Source organism: Macrobrachium rosenbergii, chromosome 2 (genome assembly GCF_040412425.1).
Source record: "Macrobrachium rosenbergii isolate ZJJX-2024 chromosome 2, ASM4041242v1, whole genome shotgun sequence".
Taxonomy (NCBI): Eukaryota; Metazoa; Arthropoda; class Malacostraca; order Decapoda; family Palaemonidae; genus Macrobrachium; species Macrobrachium rosenbergii.
The window spans coordinates 92,100,834-92,117,268 of record NC_089742.1 but is presented as its reverse complement, the minus strand read 5'-3'; the positions used below and the strand labels follow the sequence as shown (position 1 = coordinate 92,117,268).

Genomic DNA, 16,435 nt, shown 5'->3' with positions numbered 1-16,435 from the left:
CCTGGAGACGGAGGGTCCCTGGACGTGGGAATCTTCAAATGGATTTGCCGGGTTCGGGCCTCCAAGTGGATCTGTTCGACGGAGAGCAACTTCAAGCTCCCGTTACGTGGCCCCCAACCTGACCCCTCAGGCGCATTTCACAGACGCAATGACAGTAGATTGGAACAATTGGGAGAAGATTTATCTGTTCTCCAATAAATTTACTGCCAGCATTACACAAACTCAGGACATTCAAAGGTCAACCAGCCCTAGTAGCCCCCTATTGGCCGAAGAGCAATTGGTTCCCTCTTCTTCAGGAACTGGGATTACGGAGTCTTTGGATTCCCAAGCCCATTCTGACCCAGACAGTACAAACCAAGACTGTGTCAGCTTCCTCAAGAATTCAGAATGCCCTAGTTTTATGGACTTATAAAATTGCAGCCCAAAAGGAGCGAACATTGACCCTGTCAACACTCTGTTTTTAGAATCAGATAAAAGAGATTCTACTCTTAGACAGTATGACTCAGCAGTCAAAAAATTAGCCTCCTTCCTGAAATCATCTGAAGCCAAAATCAAGGACGACTAATTTAGGAGTTTCTTTCAGGATCATTGCTTGAGAAAAAGGCCTTGCTCCGGCCACTACTACAGTCAAGTCAGCATTGAAGAAAGTATTTTTACGGCTTTAAAATCGACCTTACAGATTCCTATTTTTCATCTATCCTCATAGAGCATGCGCTGCCTGAGACCAGTATCACGCCTACATTTGTTACGTGGTTTCTCAATGACGCCCTAAGTTAGCATCAGAGTTGGATAACTTTCTATTGCTCTTAATGTGATCTGTTAAGGAAGACTTTATTTTTGATTAGCTTCTGGCTTCAGGTGCTAGAATTCAGAGCTGTCGGCTCTCACTAGAGGTGATAATTTTGTGAACTTCTCCTGCTGAGAGGTCCTCCTTTCCTGACCCTAGATTTTTAGCTAAGAACGAAGACCCATAGACAGGTGGCCTCCTGAAGGTGGTGCCCCTTCCTGGAAGACCAGTCTTTGGTGTCCAGTTTATACACTTTCTAAATCTTACCTTTAAGAACTCCACAGAGTAAGTCGGGTCCTCTTTTTATCAGGAGAAAAGGGTACTTTTCACTGAATGCTATAAGACAACAAATTCTGGTTTCATTAAACAGGCCAACCCAGATTCAGTTCCTAAGGTTCATGAGATTTTGAGCAGTTGCTACTTCATTAATTACTCATAATATGGACTTCAGAATTATCTAAATTTACGGGTTGGAAATCACCCTAGTGCTTTAAAACGCCACTATTTAAAAACATTGGTCTCTGGAAAATTTTCTACTATAGCTGTGGGAAGTGCCCTCCCCACCTTAACTAATCATATCCTTATCCTTTCCTTTCCGCCCGCCTGCCCCATTACTTCTCTGCTTATTCTCCTGGTTACTATATCTCACTGCCTGGCTCTCATATTGATGTATCTTGTATCTGTTGATGGAAAAGTAATCTGACATGTTATGATTGTTTTTTCATAAAATGGGACGGTTTTTATTTTGGCTCCATAAATCATAGATATATATATGTTTGTATGTTAATTTTCATTGATCTTGTCTCTTACGTGTTTAGCCTAAGTTTACGTGTATAGTTTTAAGGTTGTATTTGCAATTATCTTATGCACATTTCATGTTTCAACTTGCTTTAAGTAATTTTAAGATTTTTGGGGCTTCTTCCCCCGTGCTGGGACTTCCCCACGTTTCATAGTATTAAGTTTTTTGATGCCTTAGATTTATGCCTGATTTAGTATTTTGCATGAAAGAGATTACTTGATTAAAATTATTTTCGTAAAATTTTGCCTTTTTCTCTGTAGTTACCCTTTTTCCTTTGTAGCGTAGCCTTGGCATGATTCTCTATCACTATTTTCACCGGCCGACACGGACTGAATCCCAGAAAAGGGATTGGACAAAGGAAAATCTATTTCTGAGGAAGCTCTATGGTCACACCCGCACTTCTCCCTGATCAGCCTAGTATTCCCTACTTGCACATGCCAAGTCTGGGGTTAGTGCTAGCATGGAATGAGGTAGGTGGTTGGTGTCGCTGGGCCCATGGGTGTTGAGTGTAGGGGCTGTAACGGCTCAACGCTCTGTTCCGGGGGGTTTTGATAAGGAGAGATCTTCGGTATGTTTCGTGGTAGTGGTGGCTTCACTACCCTTTCTTATACCGACGCCTTCCTAGAAGACGCCGACTGGGTAGTAACCCCAGCTTTCCTGGAGCTCTTTCTCTGGTATATCTAGCATTGTTATACCTAGAAATTCGTGCTGTAATGGAATTTCACCGGTGACACGGGACCTCTCAGAAGTAGATTTTTCCTTTTGCTAAAATCCTTTTTTCCGCTCGCACTAATCTCCAAACACCGCGGCATACGGCAGACACTTTCAGTTGGATGGAGGCTCAGCGTTTAAGGGTAATTCAAGAGTTATAGAACAGCAAAGAAACCCTGGTCTGAAGTATATTTGTGCTTCACTTGGTAAAAGAGAATGTTTATATGTAACATGAGTTTTGGCTCCAAGATAGTGGAGATTTTCATCTACAAATGATAGTTCTTTTCTGCTTCCTGTCTCATTCCTAACCATATCAATTCAATCATATGGTATAATAATTTGGAAAATCACCATTCTTATCAGTGCTAAGGTTATTTTCATATGGATTACTTTCTTCTACCTGAATCAACACTGATGCACAAAATTATTTCATTACTTTGCTTTTGAAAGCTATTAATTTTAGTTTACCTCAAAGTGCTAAATATTACATACTTGCAATCATATAGTGATTAGCAGCCCAAAATGCTGCATTATACCCAGACTGCAGAACACCATGGAAACAGATATATATATAGCACCATACATTAATGTGAATATCTTAAGAGTTCTGTATGTTTTTCATCATTATTTCCCTGGATAGGCTGATATAGATCATTATACCTTCCTAAGTACTTATTGGAACGCACCTCCCTTCTTGGTGAACTTTCTCCTTTACAACAAACAAGGGGAAATGAAAACAAGGTTGTTTCTTTGCTAATCTGAGCCAAAAGAATCTCATTCTCTACCAATTCCTTTGACACATCTTGCAGTTAAAAAAATCTTACGAGAAATGTTAGCAATTAATGCATGGAGGTTAGGCATTATATGTAAGGCTTCATATACAGAATTTCTGACGATAAAATCAACACAACCTGTTTTGGGTCAATTGTCCTTCCTTTACTAGAATACTGCTCTAAGTTGTGGATGTCTGCTTCTGGCAGAGATTTATCTCTTTTAAACAGTGGTTTATGGTGATGGGTTTTTGTCTCCTAACATTAGTGGTTAGTTAAGACTTACACCAGTGACAGATGGTCTCTTCTTTGTCAATTTCTCATAAGCTGTATTTTAAGAGAATTCTCACTATCACAATTGATACTGGGTCCTCTTTTCCAGCTGAGAGTGACCAGATTTGCTGAAAAGCAACACCAATATGCAGTAAATGTGCCACGCTGTTGAATTTCCCTGATGATGTTGTGCAATTAGAATCTCAAAAGTTCAAGCAAAGAAGCAATGCCTTAATACCAAAAGCAATTCACCTAGTACTGTACTTATAATAGTTTATATTTACATTTATTAATTTGTCTTTTTTATTAATTGATCTCTTCTTTCTGTTTTTCCAATTATCTCTTGTAATTTCTTTCAAATGAGTTCCATATACTTTGGAAACTTGAATTTTTAATCAATGGCACCTGTAGGCCTCTCCATTATGAATAGGGTTTATCTGCTGAATAATATTAATAACCCTGGCCATATCAACCACAGTAAATATAAGATTTATGTTTTACAATACCCAGTTTGCCTGAAAAAAATGTCCACTCTAATATCTACTGATATATGCTATCCATGATCCTAAGATACTACTGATTGAAAATCAAGCAAAATAAAAAATTACTAAAAGAAATTGGTGATTTGCTTACCTGGAAATCTCCACAAGTATATATTTGGCCACCAGCAGTAAGAAAAACTGTGTGATTACTTCCAGAAGCTACTTGTGTCACACGAACATTTGGTGGTAACCTAATCATTACTGGGGAACCACGTGAAATTAAGTCCCCAACACCCAACTGACCGTAGCTATTGCTTCCCCAAGTGTATGTTTCACCATTACTACACAAAACAACTGGAAAAAGATCGAATAAAAATCATAATGTATTATATGTATCAAATATCTAGTTTACTTAATAATGTTAAGTATAAAAGAATATATATAATTATGGAATTATCTGTAAAAATGGAATTATCCATAAAAATTAAGTTGACAGATATAGGACAAGACAATAAAAATCAATTGTCTACACCTTACTTTGTAATGAAGCCTGCATCTTGTTAAATGAAGGAATGGATGATTACCTAGTTTTTTCGTGAAACTGAGGACCAAATGAAACCTTTTACTCAACAAGAACATCTACAACATTTATGATACTGTTGCTTCACACACATTCTTACACATAAATATCACTTGCTTATTCACCTCATCTTTCATCAATTAATATGGCAATTGAGCACACAACTAAATTTCCATTGTTCTGGTTTTCCTGAATTTTCTAAAATATCAATAAAAGTTATTTTATGAGTTAGAATGCCTGTGGGAGTTATCCTGTGTCATATCTATGTGAGAAAATTGAAACTTTCACTTCAATATGGCTTACTGTATTCAAATTAGTATATTACTGTCATCCCACAACTGACAGCTAAACACATGCTATTACATTACGGTCTGTTTTAATCCTTATATTTAACAAAAAGCCCCAAGAGATAACTAGTGAGAAAATTGCATAATAATTCAAATCTGAAGTAACACTAACACAGCTGGATAACTGACAGAGAGCTACGGTACTGAGAGTAAATATGTCATATTATGGTTACTTACTACAAAAAATACTTGGATCTCCTGAGCATGTAATAACAGCTGTAGTCTCCTGTATCTCTTTCATAAATCTTTAGTTTATCAAAACTACAGGGATGATCCCAATACTAGTTTATGTTAGTCAATAGACCTTCAAAGATAGGTGTGATACATTTCTTCCATTTCAACCTGAAGAATCATTTTTACTCAAAACATAAGCATAAAATCATCTGGAAAGCTTCAACTGAAAATTTTCAACAATAGCAAAAATACCTGAATGATGTAAACCACAGGCAACCTGCACAACAGGAGAGGATCCAGAGAGAATCACACGGGCTGGTGAAACGGCAGCAATCTTACTTGCATCCCTTTCTTGGTCACTTCCTAGGCCGTCCTCGACTCCTGCAATGATATAACATTAAAAGAGACGTTTCAGAACATTAGGACCATTTCCTTTGAAGAAAAGCACAAACATAAATACTTTGCACACACAAAAACCTATTAAAACTATCTACAAAAATGTTTAAAGGTTAAGCAGAGAGATCATAAATAATGAAGGAAGATGCAATACAGCATAGCATTATTCAAAGAAACAATCACAACTGAAATATCCTCTGCAGTTGATCAACATTCTTAGCATGAAATATCCTCTGCAAGTGATACAGTCTTAGAACCTTACTAAAAGAACAATATTAGTTATTAACTAGAAGTCTGTAATAGAAATCTGTAAACAATAAGCTCACATCTATAATATATCGTAATATTCATTATACTACATAGCAACTTCATATTCACATTTAGCATTCATTATCATCAAGGAGATGGGGGCCACTTTTAATGAATGCTTTCCTTGTGTGCTGCCAGTATGTATTGGCCTTATGTTTGCAAACTTGACACCTACAAGAACTGGAGTTTCATACTAAAAGAACAACAAAACCACTGCCATGAAAGCTTAATAGAAAAAATAACTTTCCACTACTCTGTGATGAGGCATTTTTCTAAATTTTACTATTTATCTATTGCATATATAGTCAACCATGGATCTACCATTAGATTATGACCCATCAAAGAAAATAGTAATGTATGCCATGTGATGTCACATAAAACAAATCTACATAAGGACCGTTGTATCCTTTAAAAAAACCTGAAAACTAAAGAAAATAAAAATTCTAGAATTATATTAGTTATTCTCTTAACAAGAGTGAGGAACTAATATTCAGAAGTTTATAAAAAGAATGAAAAAGTATCGCCTTCTAACGTTAGTTTCCTGTAGTCTATCATTCTAGTTAGATGTTACCATTATTTTATAATTACATCCCTCCCTGAAAACAAATCTGGGAGGGAATTTTACTCATAGATGCAAGGGGGCGTGGAGGGAAGGACCAGTTTAGATATCCACTGCTTTAAAACGAGAGAGAGAGAGAGAGAGAGAGAGAGAGAGAGAGAGAGAGAGAGAGAGAGAGAGAGAGAGAGAGAGAGAGAGAAAGGGTGTGTAGGCAAGGGCACCCCATCCTATGGCCGTTGAACAACCTATCAGTATTTAGTTAAAATATGGTGCAATAAATTCTGCATTTACCTACAATATTAACCACCAAAAATCTGAAACAAAAACTTATTAGGAATATCTTAAATATTAAAAAAAATCATTCTCAACCCACCACAATTCCGATCTCAGCAAAGTTGCTGACAATTTTTCCCATTTCTGAACACCCATCCCCAACCCCAACTCACAAATGCACTTCGCTTGTAAGACATGTTCAAAAGTTCACAACTCAAACACTTAAATATAAACTTATTCACTTCAAAGTACATGTTCAGAACTCACTACAGATTCACAACAGAGTCAACAGACTAAAACTTGCTTAATGAAATAGCAACAAACATTGAAACATGGCAGAACAAGACAGGGTTGACTGTGTCTTGCACACTGCTGGATGCAAACTGATACCAAGCTTAAGACTGACAGCCCATGTGGTGCCTGTGCATTAGGCACAAGGGACAACCTGCACTGTGTACAATACAATTCAGCATCTCTCCTAGAAAGAGATAACTGCTATCTCTGCCAGCTGGTGAACATAAGGTTTTTAAATATTCTAATTGCAGATAATGTTATAGCATAATTTTAACTGCATGTAATTAAATGTTTTACTCATTCTTGCAGAGTAAATGCACATAACTATGAAAAAAATTTATAGTACTAAATTATCATATAGCCAAGGTGATTGGAACTGTTTATAAGAGCTTTATTTGGCTCTACTAATTAGTTAAAATGGTCCCATCCATTATGTACAACTTACTTGAGCTGTTCCTGATTAATGATTTCTGTTATGGATCTACTGCAAATGATAAACTGTACCTATAATACAATACAGTACTGCTTTACAGTGTTATACCTTCTATAAAAAAAACCTTAAAAGTAACTTATGCAGTACTGTGTGCCCTATCAGCAATTCAATTACTAGAATGATTAGTTAAAACGAAAGCAGGTAATTCTCACAAATGGACCCTAATGATAGTGAACTAAACTTCATAACTCTTCATATGAGAGGGTTTCAAGACTCTGGAAACAGACACAGCCAAATAAAGACGTCACTGGTAAAATACACTAATCAAAATATTGATCATATGGAGCAAAGTAGCATAGGTTCATAATTTGTATTTTGGTAAACCAACATTTACTCCGATATCAACATGAGCTGAAACAGTACTCTACTAAACAGTATGTAGCCTAAAGTGGAGGTTCTATGACATTAGTCTCAATGCTATGCAATATCAAGGTCTGAGCAAACTGTGCACAATGCAACTTAACACTGACCACATGTATACCTAAGAATTCATATCTCTGAAATATTTTTCATTTCTAAAAATTTACTAACACATAAAACAACACTCTTAAAAGTGCAAGAAACTACTATATCAAACACACAGATAACTATATATTTACACAACAGTAGACAAGCAAAATTACTTTCAATAAAGGCAAGTTGATAATATACAGGGTGTTTTGAAATTAGAGCCCCCCTCCCCCTCTGCAGCATACACTAAAATTGATATGGACAAAAACAAAAGTAATTCAGAACAGGTATTTATTTAAGTTTCTCTCTGAGTACTTAATATTTTGTGTGGCCTCCATCTGCCTGTACCACAGCCTGCATTCTTGAGGGGTATGATTTCACCAAATCGCAAAAAAGCTGAGACTCAAACTCCATTTCCCTGAATACTTCAGTCACCTCTCTTCACAGGTCGTTGAGGCTTGGCATACCATCATAGTTCACTGTGCATGCTTCACCATGATCCTTGACGATACTACCAATGTTTTCACACACATTAAGGTCAGGGGAGCTACCTGGAAATTCACTTGACGAGAAGAAATCAATACCACTGTTTCGAAGCAGCTCCTGTGTCTGAAGAGCCTTGAAACATGGTGCCTTATCATGCAAAAATGTGACTTCTTCAACAGAACACATTTTCAGGATCTTTGAAGAAAGGAAATACTCCACCAGTAAGCACAGTTTCTCTGAAATATTCGCCATTCCATGACTCTCATTTTTCTTTGATGATCCACATTAACCGTTTGGCTGTGAAACAGTGAAAAATTCTCAAACATTCAGGAAATTTCACAACTTGGCATTAGCACATGTCATCCCTGATATCATCCAACTTTGCAGCCCAAATTATGTCATTTTAATGATTTGGCTTCCTGACTATGTAAATGAAGAATTCATCTGATGCGGTAACATGGAGAAAGTCAACTTCATCCCAATCTTTAAGAAATGAACCACAAAACCATGCACGGTCTTCTCTGTTGCTGAGTGATGTTGGGCTTGCTGATAACATGAAATGGTTTGATACCAGATTTTTTCAACTCACAATATACAGCACTATAACTTCCTTCTTTCCCCTTTTTGTTTCTAGTTCAAGCGCCAATTTACGTAAAGACTTTCTTGGTCTACTCACTGCCTCAGCTATGATGTCTTTTGACTCCTGAGAAAGGACTTCAGGCCTTCCAAGATTCTCACTCTTTTCACGATGACAGTCATATGGATTTTTGTTCCAGTTTCTTTTAACAAAGGATTCATCTCTTTTAATGTATTTAGCTATCCAGGAATGTGAAATGAAGGATGCGCCAGCATCCCTGGCCTCTCTGAAGGTTATAGCCCGGATTCGGTCAATCCATCTAATTTCCTCCGAGTCGTTAGCCATGGCTGTATCTAACTTCATCACTCAGTCTGAAAATACAAGAAATGTAATATGAAAAACAGCTCAATAGAAACTTAAAATAATGTACTTGGAGATAGGCTATAGCAGAAAACCATAACTTTCCATTTGTTCTGTGGAGGGGGGGGCTCTAATTTCGAAACACCCGGTATACATTGTATAGATATGAATGTTTGTTACATACAACATGACATCTTAAACATTAAGCTACTAATGCCAATTAATGTCAAGTTCACTCAACCTCGGAATATGCACTAAATGGGAATTTATATGTCAAGCAATCCACCACCAGATGGACTTGAACCACTGAGTGGTTGAGGAACAAAGACTTTCCAGTTATGATACTACTAGGACATTATTGGTAACAACTTAAAAGTCATTGTTCCCAACTATTGGGTGGTTAAGACCACCTGGTACCAGGTTACTTTGAATTTTCCCTTCGGTGTTTATTCCAAGCCTGAGTTAACTTCATATTAAAAAGACATTTGTAGCTCAATGTTTGGGATATATATCTACACACACACACATATATATTTATAATTATATATATAAATATAATATATATATAAATATATATATATATATATACATATATATATTATATTATATATATATATATATATATATATATATATATATATATATATATATATATATACAGGTGCGGCATAAAATGCGCCCTTTGTTTAAGTGGAACACAATTAAAGCCTTTTGATTATCCTTTATTTTTTCGAACATGAATGTATTGCCACAGGTTAATACATTAATATAATATATTAACAAAATTAATATAATGCTTATTCGGTTTAATAATGTTCAATACAAATGAAATCAAACCAAATTTAAGAAAAAAGTTACAAAAGATATAAAGTTTTAGAATTTAGTCATTTATTTGAGATGTTCAAAATGTTATTCCCTTCATGTTCCATACAATTCTGAACTCTACCAGCAACACTTTTACAAACTTTTTGACACATTTCAATGATAATGTCATGAAATTTATCTGAAATTTCATTCTTTAATTCTGGAATTGTTTTCAGCTTAAGATTGTAAACCTGATCTTTCAATACACCCCACAAAAAAAAAAGGCCGGTGGTGTTAGGTCTGGTGAACGTGATGGCCATTCAATTGGTCCTCTTCGTCCTATCCATCTACCTTCAAAATTTTGATTTAACCATTCCCTAACTCTTATCCCATAATGGGGAGGTGCTCCATCCTGTTGAAAATAAATATTTTGATTTTCAACTCTTGGCCAAAATTCTGTTTGTAGCATATGCAAATAATTACCTTGATTCACAGTACTTTCAAAGAATATCGGCCCTATTAATCCCATGCAAGAAATGGCGGCCCAGACTGTTACTCCTGGTAAATTAATATCCTTTTCCAAGATGACATGAGGATTATCATTGCTCCAATACACACAATTATGGCGATTGATATGTCCATTTAACTTAAAGGTTGCTTCATCTGACCACCATATCTTGTCAAGGAAGGTTACATCTTCATTAACTTTAGTCATAAAGATTTCACAAAATTGCAATCGTCTATCTTGATCTCCATCACGCAAACTTTGAAGCACACGTGGAATATAAGGTCTCATCTTTAGCTTCTTCAACATTCTGCGAACACTCCTATCACTAATTGCTAACTCTGCAGAAAGACGCCTACTAGATTTTTGAGGAGTACGCTGCAACAATTCTTGTAGTTCACTGGACTTTTCTAAGCTTGTTGCAACAACTGGCCTACCCACTCTTTGAGCATCACTTACACAAATTTTCTAATCAAGCTTGTGATATTTCGGCTTTGCACCCTTGGGATGTTAAATTCAGCTGATAACAATCTTGCGGTTTCAGCACCATTTTTATTGTTTTGATAATACAATTGAATTGCTTTTACTCTCAGTTCCTTTGTTAATCTCATGGTTGTATAAAATATCTGAAAAAAATTAAGATTTAGCAAATTAATTAGAGAAAATAATAATGAAAATATACATTATAAGATATAAAATTAAAAAGGGCGTCACTTATGCCGCACCCTGTATATATATGAATGTCTTTTACTGTAATACTACAGTATACTATGAAGATAAAAAGCTCCATAAAACACTATTTGAATGTTGCAACCATATATTTCGGGCACTTCCTTCTGTGCACCTGTTCACTGGAAAAATATGGACAGATGAAATGTTACAAGGGTATATATACAAAGCATATATAGGTGTGGCATTAAGTCTCCGATGGTATGCAGGTGACCGTTTCCTAAGGAGGAGGAGAGTAAACTGTTCCCTAGTGGTTTTCGGCCCATTAACTCCTGTTTGGCGACGATGCTGGTGGTCGTGTGCCCTGGAACACCTTCTTCAGAAGTGGTCTGAGGATTAAAACGTCGATGTCGTCCAATTTCCAATGTCCTCCTGACAAGTTCATATTGTTGGTTTGATTGATGATAGCAGATTCCAGCATCTTTCTTTTGTACGGACAGCTACTTTTGAAAACCAGCTCCGCCCCACTCCAGTTTATGATATGGCCTGTATTTCTGATATGTAGGAAAATCCCCGAACTCTCCGAAGCGTAATGTACTGATCTTTTGTGCTCTGTTATTCTTTGCGAAGGCAATCTACCTGCCTCCCCCACATAAATGCCATTACAATTGCTACACGGTATCTTGTAAACTCCGGCTTCTTCCCCTTTGTTATATAAGTATACGTTAACCCTTAAACGCCGAACCTCTATTTACAAAAGTGTCTGCCGTATGCCGACGAGGTTTGAGCGTTAGCGCCGACGCAGAAAGAAAGTTTTTTTTCAAAAGTTCATTTTTGGCTCCTTTTTTTCTTACTGCCTGAAGTTTAGTATGCAAACATCAGAAATGAAAAAATATCATTGTCATATATAAATATTGGAATATATGACAGTGCGAAAAAAACTTTCATATATAATTGTATACAAATCGCGCTGTGAGCAAAACGGTTAAAGCTACTGAGTTATTTTTTTCCGCTGTATTGGACACTAAATTACGATGATTTTGGTATATAAAAAATTGTAAAACGATCAAAGCAACACAGAGAAAATATTATCACAAAATGATGCATGAATTCGTAACGCTCGGCGGACGTAAAAAAAAGTTTTTTTCAAAAATTCACCATAAATTGAAATATTGTGCTAGAGATTTTCCGTTTGATGCAAAATAAAGGGAAATGATTGAATATTACTAGAATGTAAGAGTTTTAGCTTAAAATTGCATTTTTCTACCATTTCGGTCGAGTCAAAGTTGACAGAAGGTTGAAATTTTGGCACTTATAGTGATTTATATGAAAATATGTCAAAATTGATAAAAGCTACAACCATGAGTTATTTTTTGTTGTATTCTACATGAAATTGCGCACAGTTTCATATATAAAACGTTATGTAACGGTTAATATAAAACTGTGCAAAAATTACGACAAAATGACTAAAGAATTTCAGAGATTGTAAGAGCCTGACGCCGTCTCTTCCAAACGTGTATGTTCGTCATCCATCGTAGTGGCGAGACGTTTGGCGTCTTCACAAACAGAAACATATACACAGTTTGATTCAGAAGATTTGTTGGAACATTATGAGTACATGATAAGAATGCTTGCATGGCAATGCAAGTAGTGGTGATTGTACATACATCAAGACAACAATGGTTAGGGAGAAACAGACGGAAATATTGTATGGTTGAAATCACGTTCCTTTAAAAAAGAAAACGAGATGCTCTTGTTGTCTTGTTCACTCTGATGGATGACGAACACACACGTGTTTGGAAGAGATGGCGTCAGGCTCTTACAAGATTTTCAGCAGAGTTAGCGTGGACGTAAGGAAAAAGTTTTTTCAACAATTCACCATAAATTGAAATATTGTGCTAGACTTCTCGTTTATTGCAAAATGAAGATAAATGATTGAATATTACTAGAATGTAAGAGTTTTAGCTAACAATTGCATATTTCGACCATTTCGGTCGAGTCAAAGTTGACCGAAGGTTGAAATTTTGGCACTTATTGTGAGTTATATGAAAATATGTCAAAATTGATAAAAGCTACAACCATGAGTTATTTTTTGTTGTATTCTACATGAAATTGTGCATATTTTCATATATAAAACTTTATGTAAAGGCTAATAGAAAACGGTGCAAAAATTACGACAAAGTGACTAAAGAATTTCTGATATTTTCAGTAGAGTTAGCTGATGCTTTCTTTTGGGATAAGAAAGAAATTCGCGCATGCACAGCTGGGTCACGCTTGCAAACAAAACAACAGCGTGATCCGTGAACTCCCAACATCCCTCAAGGCGCGATTTAAAATTTTTCGCAAACGAGGCTTATAAGTATTTTTCCGTGAATATTTAAAAAAACTTTTTGTAGTCATGTATTTTACGTCCACTTGGCACCCGACAAACAACTTTTGTCAACGTAAAATACGTCCAGTCGGCGTTAACTGGTTAATGAGCGATCTCCCGATGGATTTGGGATAATGGAAAATGAAAGGGATTGTTAGACCTGAGTTGTTCGGTGGCTTTTTGGATGTTTTCGTTGTACGGAAGCTTTATTTTGTTGTTAAAATCTATTTGTCTGTTGTGAGTGGGACCTCTATAGTACTGTATATTTTATTCGCTTTGTTAATAGCCCTCTCGATAATGTGTGGCGGATAGAGCAGTTGCATTAGGTGTTGGCGGATCGTGTTGAATTCTTTATCTAGGTACCTATTTGAACATATCCTAAGTCCTCTGAGGAATAAGTTGCACCCTACCATGATCTTTACGGAGACGTTGTGGTAGCTTAAGAAATGAATGTAGGAAACAGCGAAGGTGGGTTTTCTATATACTGTAAACGCATATCTGTTCTGTTCTCTTATGATCAGTACATCTAGGAACGGCAGTTTTCCGTCCTTTTCCCATTCTGTTTTAATTTTATGGTCGGAACTAGCAAATTTAGCCTATTAAAAAATTCATTAAAGTCTCCCCAGCTATTGTCCCAGAAAGTAAAAATATCATCTACGTATCTAAGCCAGATCATATTACGGGGTTTGATAGATGACAAAATTTCTGTTTCGAAATATTCCATGTACAAGTTTGCTAAAAGAGGTGATAGGGGACTGCCCATGCTACAGCCAAATTTTTGTTTGTAAAAATTACCATTGAAAGAGAACATGTTGTTAGTTACACACAGGTTGATAAGTTTGAGGGTTTTATCTATGCCAAGAGGAAAATGGTCTTCATATGGTTGTAACTTCCTCTTTAAGAAAGACAACACGTCGGCGATCGGGACTTTGGTAAATAACGACTCGACGTCGAGGCTGAGCAATTTGATGTTATTTGACGGGATGTTTAAACTATTAAATTTTTGTATAAATCCTCTGCATGTTTGACATGGGAGGATGAGAAGGTTCCTAGAAAGGGTGATAACAGGCCTGCAAGCCATTTTGATAATTTACACATGAAAGAGGCCCTGCCAGATATTATGGGACGTAAAGGAATCCCATCTTTATGTGTTTTCGGGAGGCCATAGCAATAGGGGAGAGAAGGGTTGATTTTCTTGAATGTCTCTAGTAATTCTATGTTCTTCTTATTGCCCCCTATGGTTCTGACTGATTTATTAAATTGGGCGGCAATATTTGTTGTGGGATCTTTTGTTAAATTATCATATGTCTCCACATCGTTTAGAAGTTCTTGAACTTTACTGATGTACGTCTCCTTATCTAAAAGAAATATTTTCCCGTCTTTGTCAGATTTTGTGATTATAATATCCCCCCTTCTTAAACTAATGCATTTTGGAATCTTTTCGGGAGCAAGTTTTTGTTGTTATTTTGTTCCAAGGCATTCAGCAAGATGCCTTTGACGCAAGCATCTTTTTTGTCATAATTGTTTTTTGCAAAATGTTTATCAAAAGCAATTAAGAAATTAAGATTACGCTCTAAAACCAGGTTCAAACAGAAATACACCCCAAATCATCATCCAAAAACACCTAGAGTAACCTTACATTACAGCCTAATACTGTTACTCTTAAGTAGGCTATATGCACCCCTAAAATGCTTATAACTGCCTATTTTAACAGTTCCTTGTCAAAATTGACAGTTCAAACAAAAATATACCTCAGACTACCATCCCAGAACATCCTAATATCATTTCAAAGTCATGTTGAAAAATTAAGTTCAAGCCTACAACTGCTACTCTAAGTATTCCCTATCATTCAGATGCACATTTTCTTTGGCCTACATAACTTTGTGCATTGTTCTGCTCATACTATATGTACTGTAAACACCCAGTATCTGCATTCTCACAATTTGCGGACTCAGCAATTTGCAAATTTTATGTGGAACCTATCTATAAATTATTTGCAGGAAAACTCACCCATTAGCAGATTTTTTTCGTAGAGCAATATTCTGATTTTCATATTTTTGTGACTAAATACTGTACTGTATCTACATGTACATTTTATAACAAAATAATGATTTCAAATACTAATTTTCAAATATTAATATTAAGTTTAATAAGATTAAATAATAGCAGATAAAAATAATAATTCATTATCTCTCTCTCTCTTACTAAGATGTATGTTTGTTTTGTATGACAAATAAATGATTTACTAATTTTCAAATAATACTAATGTAAACAGCAATAATGCCAATTCATTAAAGAAAATACTATCGTGAATTAGTGTATAAATGAATAAATTTAGTTTATAAATTAATAAATTATGTAAAATTTTAAAGGAATACATACCGACCCCTAACCTTTTGCTGTAAGACTTGGAGGGGGGGGTGAATCTGTCAGATATGTTAAGTAATCTGACAGCATTGGTTGGGTGGTCAGTGTTGTTGACTTAGTGGGTACATGTTGCCCACCCTAGTGATCAAAAATCTCTCTCTCGTGAGGAAAGATATATGTTTATGGTATGCTGTAATTTTCAAATATTAATATAATAAGAATGATACCGCGTAATACTAATACTGTATACTGTAATTACAACATTTATGCATTTCTATAATAAGTTATAAAAAATTCTAAACAAACAAATTTCAACCCTGATCTTTTCCTGAGTCCTGGAGCTCAGGGGGAGGGTGAACCTGTCAAATATGTCAAATTGCCACAATGTGATCAAATAAATTTCTCTTTTTTCCTTCCTTCCTTTCTCTCTCGCTCTTTCTCTCTCACCAAAGGGTAGAATATGAGAAATAGATAGATAAACAGATACTTAGTTCAGCCTCTCTCTCTCTCAGGAAAAGATACTACTAATTTGAGTCTCTTTAAACAATTGGTATTAACACATACTGCAAATTATGCTCACTGTTTGTGTGTGTGTTCAT

At 35.8% G+C, this 16,435-nt stretch overlaps 1 protein-coding gene across 1 annotated transcript in view; it reads right to left on the bottom strand.

Annotated features, from left to right (window-relative positions):
• The window catches only part of hiw (highwire), a 1,788,684-nt gene that overhangs the window by 1,213,888 nt on the left and 558,361 nt on the right, over nt 1-16,435 (bottom strand). Inside the window, 2 exon segments of the mRNA XM_067112237.1 lie at nt 3,974-4,176; nt 5,176-5,304. Of these exon segments, the coding sequence (XP_066968338.1) occupies nt 3,974-4,176; nt 5,176-5,304 (332 nt within the window).